The 11,035-nt window shown below is 42.5% G+C and overlaps 1 protein-coding gene across 1 annotated transcript; it reads left to right on the forward strand.

Moving 5' to 3' along the window:
- The first annotated feature begins 603 nt into the window (after positions 1–603).
- LOC107469905 (uncharacterized) lies at positions 604–1,095 on the forward strand. The gene has a single exon (XM_016089296.1). It carries the CDS (start codon positions 604–606, stop codon positions 1,093–1,095), a length of 492 nt encoding a protein of 163 aa, XP_015944782.1.
- Positions 1,096–11,035: the final 9,940 nt, after the last annotated feature.

Consider the following 11,035-nt stretch of genomic DNA (forward strand, 5'->3'; position numbering starts at 1 on the left):
GGACGGCAAGAAAGGTCCTTGATTGTGGATTTTGGTGGCCAACCCTTCTTAAAGAATGCCAACCCTTCTTAAAGAATCCTCTCTTTATTGCAAATCTTGTTCTCAATGCCTTAGATTTGGTAATATCTCTAAGAAATATGAAATCCCCCAATAAAACATGCTATTTTGTGAAATATTTGATGTATGGGGTATCGACTTCATGGGGCCATTTCCAAACTCTAATGGTTTTCTCTACATTCTACTAGCCGTCGATTATATGTCCAAATGGGTGGAAGCGATACCCACCCGGACGGACGATGCTAATATAGTTCTCTCTTTTGTGAGAAATAATATAATTTGTCGCTTTGGGTCACCGCGAGCAATTTTAAGTGACAAAGGTTCACACTTTTGCAATAAAATAATGGAAGGGCTCATGAAGAAGTATGGCATCATACATAAAGTTACCACGGCCTATCACCCCAAACGAACAGCCAAGCCAAGGTTTCCAATCTGGAAATCAAGCATGTATTGGAAACGATTGTGAAGCCTAGTAGAAAATATTGGAGTGCCAAGCTAACCAACGCACTTTGGGCATACCGAACGGCATACGAAACGCCGATTAGCATGAGTCCCTTTCGGTTGGTGTATGGTAAAGCTTGCCACTTACCGGTAGAAATTGAATACAAAGCATATTGGGCCATCAAGGAATGCAATCTAAATTTGGGTGGGGCCGGAGTTGAGAGAAAGCTTCAATTGGCGGAATTAGAATATTTGAGATTAGAGGCCTATGACAACTCTAGGCTTTACAAAGAGAAGATGAAAGCCATCCATGATAAGAGCATTAGGAGAAGGGAATTTAGGCCCGGTGAACTCGTCCTCCTTTACAATTCAAGGTTGAGATTGTTGCCCGGAAAGCTAAGATCGAGATGGGAGGGACCCTATCAAGTAGAGAAAGTGGAACCTTATGGAGTTTACCATTTGCGCCATCCCTCAAGTCCGGATATTTTCATGGTAAATGGGCACCGTCTCAAATTGTATCATGGTGAGCAAAGGAAGACCAACAAGGAGATTGAGGTATTCCTTTTGGAAGATGTACCTCTTAACAAAGAGCATTGAGCTAGTGGAAGTCCAACTTAAGGACGTTAAATAAAAGTGCTAGGTGAGAGACACCCCACCATGGTAAGATCTATCTTTTTGCTCTCTTTGTATATAGCCATTGGACCCTTCTTTGATTTGTAATTGCTTAGTCATTGACTTGATTAGCTAGACTTGAGTGTATTTTTCATAAAAGTTTGCACTATGGATTACTTGAATGGTAGAAAATACCCCATTTCTAGGTCTTGCATGAAGTTTTAGGTGTCTCTTTGGCTCCTGGCTAGCTACCTGCTGAATTTGTGATAAGATGTGCATTCTTCATTTCAAAAAAAAAGGGGGGGTGGGGCGCGTGCACACTGTACGCGCACGCGCCCATGAGCGGATACAGCCCATATATTTTCCAGAGAGTTAGGCTTCTCATGTGCAAAGGTTAAGCTTTTAGCCCAACTCGTCCCACGCGGACGCGCACAACGTGCGTCCACGTGCATACACCTGTAAGGGAAAGCACGCGGACGCGCACATGCCGCGTACGCGTCCCTAGGCTGATGGCACCAGCCCATTTATTTTCCAGAGAGTTGTGATGGCGTTAAGCCTGCATTAAGCCTCTGGCCCAACCTCTATCGCGCGGATGCGCACTGCGCGCCTGCGCACCTATGAGTCTATATGAGAATGTGCGTGCTCACGCACATGCCGTGTGCGCGCCGATCCAGTGATACGGCCTCCAGGCCAAAATCCAAAAAGTTCTGAAAACCCTAGGCTCGCATTAAGCCGCACGCCCAACCCCCTTTGCGCGTGCGCGCACCTGGCGCGCACGCACCCATCTGCCACCACAAGAATCGACGCGCGAGCGCACATGCCGCGACCTCGTCGATTGCCCTGCCGCACCTCTGGTTCATTTTCCAGAAAGTTACGCCATACCTAGGCTCACCTTGAGCCAGTGGGACAACACCACTGCCGCTCACGCACACCTGCCGCGCGCGTGCCAGTCTGCTCACCGCAACCACACGCGTCCGCGCACTGTGCACGCACGCATCATCATTCCTGCAGCCAACTTCTGGTACAAGTCCAGAGAGTTGCGCAACTCCTGGGCTAACATCGTGCTACTAGCACGACCACTTTCAAGCGTGCGCGCACTTGGCTCGCGCGCGTCCTTCCTGCCACTGCCACCTACGCGACGGCACACAGTGCGCGCACGCGTCGATCTTGCAACGTGAGAAATGAACTAGCGCACCTATATTGCAATTTCTCACCCCTTCTACCATTTTCCATCTTCTTTCTTCAATCTCCTCCTCTATACCACTCCACCCCCTCTCAACCCTCACCGGCAGCACTACCTCCGGCGACCACCCAACTCCGGCGGTCCCCATATTTTCTCTCTCCTCTATTTCTCCACCTCTCTTCTACTCCTCTCTCTCACCTATACCTCCATTACCTCTCTCTCCCCCAAGGTACTCTTACCTACTTTCTCCCTTGTTTTGCTTATTTCTTGTCCCTTCCTTAGTTAGTTGATTTTGTTTTTCTTTTAAGTAGCTTCTCTTCCTTTTCGCTCTTCATTACTTGTTTGTCTTTGTTTTTACTTTTCTACTTCTTATGGGTGTTGTGGGTCATGACTTCTTTTGCATTGGTGGATTAGTTGTTATGCTTGATTTCATTGTAATTGTGGTGTACTATGATGACTAATGTTGCTTTGTGGGATGTTACATTGCCCCATCCCCTTCACTTGCTCATTGTAAAAAGGATGCACGCCAAGTGTTTGACGAAGAGCACACATGACATTTTGAGCTCCTTTTGACTCGTTGCTTTCCAATTAGTGCTTTTTTCCACTAACTTGAATATTCTTAGGTGCATCGGGCATACCACTCTTCACATCTCACATTTTACTTACTCACCTCACCATGACTTGCTTTCCATTATTGAAATTTGGGTGTATGCTTCTCATGCCTCTTACTTGCATTCTTATACCACCCTTACATCACATGCTAGTGACTTGCCTTGTTTATAAATATTGTCTTGGTTACATGTTGCAGCTGTCGTGTAGTAAAGACGCTCATTCCCTTATGGCATAATCTTTCACTCGCATGCTTCCCACTTATTGGTGTTCCTTTGGGTTTGATGTTTCTCCCCTTTCCACTTTTACAGGATGGTCATCAAGAATGACAAGAGAAAAGCCCCGAAAAAGCCAACCGCCAATAGAGCGCGCCAAGAACCTAAGGCCAAGCACCTCCTCAAGAAGGCAAGGAGCACTGGCAACACTGATGCATTAGAGAAGGACAATCCTTCAAGGGACTCAAGCAAGTTTCCTAACCACTACTACGAACTTGTCTACCCCATAATGACCAAGCGGAACTATCACCCGGAGCCCCTTCTAGTCCTTCCGGCTCACATCGCTCCGATGGTGATGCCCCACATTGAGCGGAGGCAATGGGGGTTTCTAATGAGACAACCAAAGGAGGCCAACTTATCCTGGGTGGTGCAGTTTTACTCCAACTACTACTCACCCCTTCTCACATCAATTTTTGTGTGTCGAAAGCAAGTCCTGATCACGGTGGAAGCCATCCAATGAGTGCTTAAGACTGGGCCATTAGCGGACGGGTAGGACACCTATTAAGAAGTTTTGTCAGCATGCTGTGAACATGGGTTTGATTGGGATACGATTCTCCGAGTAATAGCCATACCCGAAGCCTCTTGGATTCGAGGGAGTATGAAGCAAAGGCCTAAGGGCAACGATGCACGTTTCCTCAATCAAGAAGCCGCGGCATAGGCCTGAATCCTAGCCCACTACGTGCTTCCAAGCACCCATGGGTCATCCATTACCACCGAGCTTGCCTTATGGGTTTGGTACATCCTAACCGAGAAACCGGTTGACATCCCGCATGCTATCTGACAAGCTATGGGGTGTATTCATGTTAAGGGAAACTTGCCCTTTCCCGCTATGGTAACTGAATTAGTTACAGCGGCCGGTATGCACCGTGAGACCAAGGACCGGAGGACCTTAATCCTGGTCGAAGGTGATGTTGTTCCGACCAAGAGGTGCCTCAAACCCCCGGTGGTTACCGAGGACCTTGGCATGGCCATTCCCACTTGTAACCCTACTACTTCATCCGCACCACCGAAATTGTCCAACCAACGCCTTGAAGACCTTCACAGGAAGTTGGACTGTTATGAACGGCGAAACTAGCGCCGATATGCTCACGTGAAGAAGCTTCTAAGTATTGTCACCCCACCTATGGAGGAACCGGATATCTCCACGTCCACCGCAACCTCAAGCGGAGATAGCACTGATAGGGGAGATGAAGGACATTCCGGATCCGGCCACCCATTGCGCATCACTTATAGCACGGATGACCGTGCTAAGTTTTAAGTGTGGGGAGGTCGGCCGACCGATCTCCGTAAGTAACACCCGAATAAACTTTTGAATCTCTTTCTTAGCTATGATAGGTTACATGATTAGGTTTTCTTTGACACCATTTGCATGATAAGTCTACTTGGTTGGAGTAATGAATTCTCTCCTAGGAAACTAAGATTTTAGGGCAACCTTACCAATTTTGAAAAAAACTTTTGATGCTAAGCTTGTTCGGAGATTGTACTTTGGAACATGTAATTTGAGTTACGAACACGAGCAAGTGAGTTTTGAGCCTTATTGCGTGGCTACATCTTATAGTCACTTATCTTCCTTCTTTTGTGCATTGTTCTCTCTCTATGTTTGTGATCCTTAATTTGTTTGACTCTATATGTCCATTGTTGTATGTGTGAATGCATGTATATGATTGAGGCCATCAATTCACTTAGCCACTACCCAAATAGCCTTACCATATGAACAACCCTTGCAACCAACTTTGAGCCTACGCTTAACCCCCTCATTCTTAATTCTAGCACATTACAAGTCAAGAAGCGAAAACCCATGAATGTCCCTATGTAGATCTTTGATTGGCTTAGGCTAGTGTGTGTGTGTCATTCAAGTGTGGGGAAACAGGGTGGGACATTGGTTGAGGAAAAAAAGGATGTTTTTGTTTTATATTTATATATTTGGGAATCGGGTACATACTCATGCATTAATTAAATGTAAGACCTTATGCATTGATAGTCTTGAAAGAAAGAAAAACAAAAAGAAAAACAAAAGAAAAAAAGGGGAAAATGTAGATATCAAAAAGAAAAGAAGAAAAAAAACAAAAAAGAAAGAAAAAGAAAAAAAGAAAGCAATAAAAGGGGACAAAATGTCCCAAAGTAAAGCTCAATAAAGAATCAATGCATAAGTGTTGTGAAATGAAAGGAAAATGCATGAGTATGTGAAAAAGTGAGGAATGATAGCTAGACTAGTGTATAATTGTATAGGATGTTATATAGGTTTGGTGGGAAGTTTAGGTTAATCAAAAGTTCCAATTTTTAACCCACTTAGCCAAAAATATAACCCCACCTTGACCCTAGCCCCATTACAACCTAGGAAAAACCTCATGATACATGTGCGCATGCATGTAACAATTGTTGATTGTTAGAGGAAGAACAATTTTTGGGAAAGCATGAAATAAGGGAGAATTGATTGATAAACCCGATATATCGAGCGGATAGAGTGCAAATACTTCCGGTGAGGGTTCGAAGCTCAAACCATTGATCCCGGCTCTCACGAGCATTCTTTATTCAAGTTGTGCATATCTCACTTTGATGATTAAAATTGGTAAGTTTCATGCATTGCCTACCATATTGCCCTATGTGCTTGAATGTATCTTAGGAAGACCGATTTGCTCTTAACCAAGTGGATAGTAGCACCAATCTTAGTTGCATTCATATAAGTAGATTGCACCTCATGAATCTCATGCCTTTGTGATCCTTTGGTCTTTTGCTTTTCTCTAAGCATGAGGACATGCTATAATCTAAGTGTGGGGAGGGTGATAAACCCCATGTTTAGGGTTTATCTTGTATTGATTCCGAGGGTTTTATCAATGATCCTACGCACTTATTCAAATGAAAATACATGATTTTATGCTCCTTTCCCAATTTTGCCTCATGGATGAAAACATGCTTCTTTTGCACTAAATTAGATATATTCTTAATCCTCCTCTAGCACCATTCAATACCATGACCTGTGTGTTAAGTGGTTTCAGAGTTTATAGGGCACGGATGACTTGGAGGAGAGAATGGGAGCATGCATAAAGGAAAGGAGCATGGAAAATTGAGCTTTGGAAACTTCAGCAGTGGCGCGCGCGCACATGGCGCATCCACGCAGAGTTATGCCACCAGAGCCAAAGCCAGGAGCCAAGCTACGAGCCGGCGTATTTAGCGGCTAAGACATGATCCTCATGGACACGCCCGTGCACATCACACCCACGCGCGGATTGCAAATGCCCGAAGGACGCGTACGCATGCTGTGTGCGTACGCGCATATTGCCACATGTGATTTTTTAAGAGGCACGTGACCAGCGCGTGGAGGCAGTTAGAAACCCTGTTTTGGGGAAGAGTTTTGGCGAGAAAAAGCTTAAGAAGGCCAAGGATTGAGGGGTTTAGGGGATTCACTCATTTTTGACAATTTCTTAGATATTTTCATAGAGTTGGTTACATTTTGGGGTAGAGAGAGAACCTCCAACCTCTCTCTAGGATTTCATTCTCCATTGCAATTCTCCTTTGATTTTCTTGGTGAGTTCCATCGTAATACACTTTTATTTTGATGCAATTAGTAGATTTACACTTCTCCTATTCTCAATTTGTGTTCTTTGATCCTCTCACTTTGGATCTGGCTTTGACTTTGTTACTTGGATTTGGAACTAGTGACTTGAGGTACTTTCATATCCATTACTTGTAATTGTTTAATTGTTGATGATTGTGTGATTTAAATATCTTGAATTCAATTCTTCATTTCAATTTCATAATGCCTCTTATGAATGCTCACCAAATGTTTGATAAAATGCCAACACTAGTTATGGAGTAAAAGTCTTTCACTTGGCTTAGGGTTTGAACCATTAGAAAAACTTGAATAGTGGATGTCAATTGTTGATTAAGAATTAAGAATTGCTAATTGGTTTAGAGTGCACTAAAGCTAGACTCCCTTAGGGTGAAGCTAGGAATTGTGACTCAAACTAATTACTTTCACTTGAATCTCCTCTATAATTAGAGGTCAACTAAGTGAAGCGAGACTTAATTGTTATCATCGTTGAAGGAAACTATAGTGATAGTCTTCCAATGTTAACCCTTGGCCAAGTCCTTTAATATTAATTGTTTGTTATCCACTTTTGCTAGCTTGAACTAGTACATCAATCTTCAAAAACCACAACAAAAGCTTCCTAATCAATAACATGCATTCTATAGTAATTCCAAGGGAGGACGACTCGGGAGATTAATACTCTCGATTGTACATTGTAGAATTGTTTGATGCGAGATTTGAGTGTCAATTAGACTATACTCACGATTATATTCACTATTAAATTCTATATCGACATACAAAATATCGTTTATCACACCCATGAGACGAGGGTTACTGTGGATATGACTGTTATGGTCTGGTGTGTCTTGGAGGGTCGCTAGTTACACCTTCCACGACACATTAGACGGTCCATAGGGTGGGCTCACTACGTGGGCAACCTAGCCTCTTGATTACTCAGCTAGCCACGGAGGCTAGGTTATTTGGATGACTACTGATCAAAGACCGACAGTCATCGATCGTAAGAAGATCATTCCACATGGCAACTGGCCAGGACTTGAGCTAGCACTTGGAAGACGTAGCAGACAGAAACCAGCACCTTCTATAGAGGCAAGACCTTCCACCTTAGTCCCTTTAGCTTCAGCACCTACCGATGCAGCACCACCAACATTCCTCGTCGGCGGTGTTGACCTGAGCCAAACACTCCACCCGAGCATTTTGAGGAGGAGGAGGGCCAGCGTGATGAGCCGAAGGTGGCCCGAGGCCCACCAACTGACGGAGGAACCGATGCTAGTGATGATTCTTTCGACTCTGCATGAGTTTGAGCACCGAGGACTGTGCTACATCATAAGTGTGGGGAGGTTATCCATCTTCAACAAGCATATTTTTTGTGACAATTTTATTTCCGAACACTTATAGTTTAGTTTTTATTATTATTATGCTTTTTAGTTTCTTTTGTATATATTTTATCCTTTTTGCTTTTTTACTTAGTTTATTACTTTTTACTTAGCTTATTGCACTTTTTAATTTTTGTTGTACATATGTTAGTATTATATAGTAGTTATGCATTGATGCCAAGGCATCTTAGGCTAGTTGCACTAGCCTTTTTCTTTTGTTTTTAGTATTTTTATGCACTTTCTTGTGCCAAAAGTAAGCATTTGTATTAAAAGTTCATACACCCTTGAGTCATGCAAACATAGTTAATTTGATGCTTTTTCATGAGATTTATGCCGTAATTAGTTGTATGCTAAGAATGATGCAATCTCTCATGATATTAGCAAGGCTTTGATGCATGTATTGCTTGAAGATAGGTACAGAAAGGCATGGAAAGAAGTTGAAGAATGGCCATGGAAAGAAGGAGGAGAAGGAATGTTGGTAGCCAATGTTGCACCACCAACGTTGCCTCAAATGTTGGAGGAATGGTAGTAAAGTTTGCTACATAATTCTGGTGCTAACGTTGGAGGGAACGTAACCTCCAACGTCTTCGATGAATTTTAAAACCTGAAGCTGATAAAATTTTGGGTGACGTGTACGCGCGGATATGTAAAACTCGTGCACGCATGAGCTACGCGCACGCAAAGAATTGCAAAATGCACCATCGACGCGTACGCGTGAAAAAGTCAACATTGGAGGGAACGTTGGTGACCAAACGCTACCTCCAACGTCCGTGATGTGCAGCCCAAAATTGGATTTTGGAAAATTGCATCGACTTGTATGCGTACACGTGAATGCATATTTTGGCCTGACACGCGAACGCGTGAGTGACGCGCACGCGCAAAATGCTATTTTGACGCGTCCGCGTGGGTGACGCGCACGCGTGAGTGGAAAAACATTAGTACACCAATATTAAGTCAAACGTTGGCGCCAACGCTCATTCCTTTAGATATCTTTTCTCAAGCCAACGTTTGACTCAACGTTTTCTTACAAACGTTGAGGCCAACGTTAACACCAGCACCAGTAGAAGTTAGCACCAATGCAGATAAAAAATGTGAATTGCCAATTACCCCTCTTCAACATCACTGAGACCCCTTCTTGATTGCTTCAACAAGGCCAAAAAGCCCAATCCAAATGACGTGAAGATCAATTGAAGAAAGTGTATAAATAGCTTAGAGTTTACGGGGCTGACACAGAAAGAGTACGAGGACCCTGCCCAATTTTACTTTCTCTGCACTTTATCTTTCTGCAATGTATTTTTCAATTTCGTTTTCCATTCTGAGAGATATGAACAACTAAACCCCTTTCATTGGGTTAGGGAGCTCTGTTGTAATTCAATGGATCAATAGTAGTTTTCATTTTCTTCTTCTATCTTTTCTCTTGATTTTGTTAGAAAGCTTTCAATCTTAATTCAATTGGATAGTTGTCTTGACAGAGAATCTATTCATAATTGGGTTTCCTCTGTTCCTTGAGAAAGGGATGAGGAAATCATGCTAGAAATGCTTTCTCACATTGGATTAAATTGGGAGTTGGATGGATATTGTGACATGTAATCCTACCAATACTTTGGTTTATGAATTTATGTGGTATAATCAGTGACCAAACTTCATCTCTTCAATCACCTAAGATTGCCAAGCAAAGTCAGTGAATGCATTGATTGAGGAAGAGATGAAAATGATTTGATCCGGAGAACTCAATATCTCCTAAAACCCAATGAATTCCCAATTCTAATCTTACCCATTCTCTTTACATTATACCTTTTAATTTGATGTTTAATCCCCATTCCCATTTAATTTCTTGCAATTTAAGCTTCTGCACTTTAATTACTTACAATTTACATTTCTTGCACTTTAAGTTTTTTGCCAATTTAATTTCTGTAATCCCAACTTCAAATCTAATTCAGTTCAATTAGAATAATTCTCCAATTATCATTGCTCAACCAACCAATCCCTGTGGGATTCGACCTCACTCTATAGTGAGTTTTTACTTTATGATAATCCGGTGAACTTGCCGGTAGAAATTTGTTGAGAGACAAGTTTTCTTGCATCAAGTTTATAGCGCCGTTGTCGAGGATTGGTTTTGTATTGACAATTACTAAATTGGAGGATAACTAGATTGAGCAATTTTCTTTTCTGTTGATTAATTCAATTTCAATTTCATCTGTCTACTTTTACCTTCAGAAATTTTAAGTTGTTTTCTTCTATTTCTTTACTTTCCAGCAAAACTAATCCACTGACTCACTAACTGTTTGATTAATTACCTTAATTACTCTAACCACACTTTTTCATTAACTGTGAGATTTTTCACTTGCTGTTTGCTGTCCGTTTTGCCAATTGTATGACAGGTAGAAGAGGGGCTTCAACCTCTTTTGACAGTGAACTAGAGAGAACCTTCCTTAGATTAAGGAGGGAAGCAAGAGGCAAGGGATTAGTTGGAAAAAAAGAATTAGAAGAGGATCTGGAAGTTACTATGGAGGAAGAGGTCCATAACCATAATGGAGAAGCTACTGGTAATAAAGCACCACAAGAGAGGAGAGTGCTATGCTCCGACATTAATCCCAACCATGGGAATTGTGGGAGCAGCATTCAAAAGACAACCATCCATGCCAATAACTTTGAATTGAAGCCTCAACTCATCACTCTCGTCCAAAACAATTGTTCATTCAGAGGAAGTGCCCAAGAAGACCCAAATCAGCGTCTCACTACATTCCTAAGGATCTATGATACAATAAAGTCAAATGGTGTTCACACTGATGCCTACAGGTTACTTCTGTTCCCATTCTTTCTCAGGGATAAAGCATCCAAGTGGCTACAATCATTTCCAAAGGAGAGCCTCACAACTTGGAAAGATGTAGTAAATAAATTCTTGGCAAGGGTCTACCCTCCACAAAGAGTCAAT

This window comes from Arachis duranensis, chromosome 10 (assembly GCF_000817695.3).
Source record: "Arachis duranensis cultivar V14167 chromosome 10, aradu.V14167.gnm2.J7QH, whole genome shotgun sequence".
NCBI lineage: Eukaryota > Viridiplantae > Streptophyta > Magnoliopsida > Fabales > Fabaceae > Arachis > Arachis duranensis.

Bases quoted from the DNA above. Each gene is read 5' to 3' on its own strand.
- LOC107469905 (XM_016089296.1), top strand. From the start codon at position 604: ATGAGTCCCTTTCGGTTGGTGTATGGTAAAGCTTGCCACTTACCGGTA.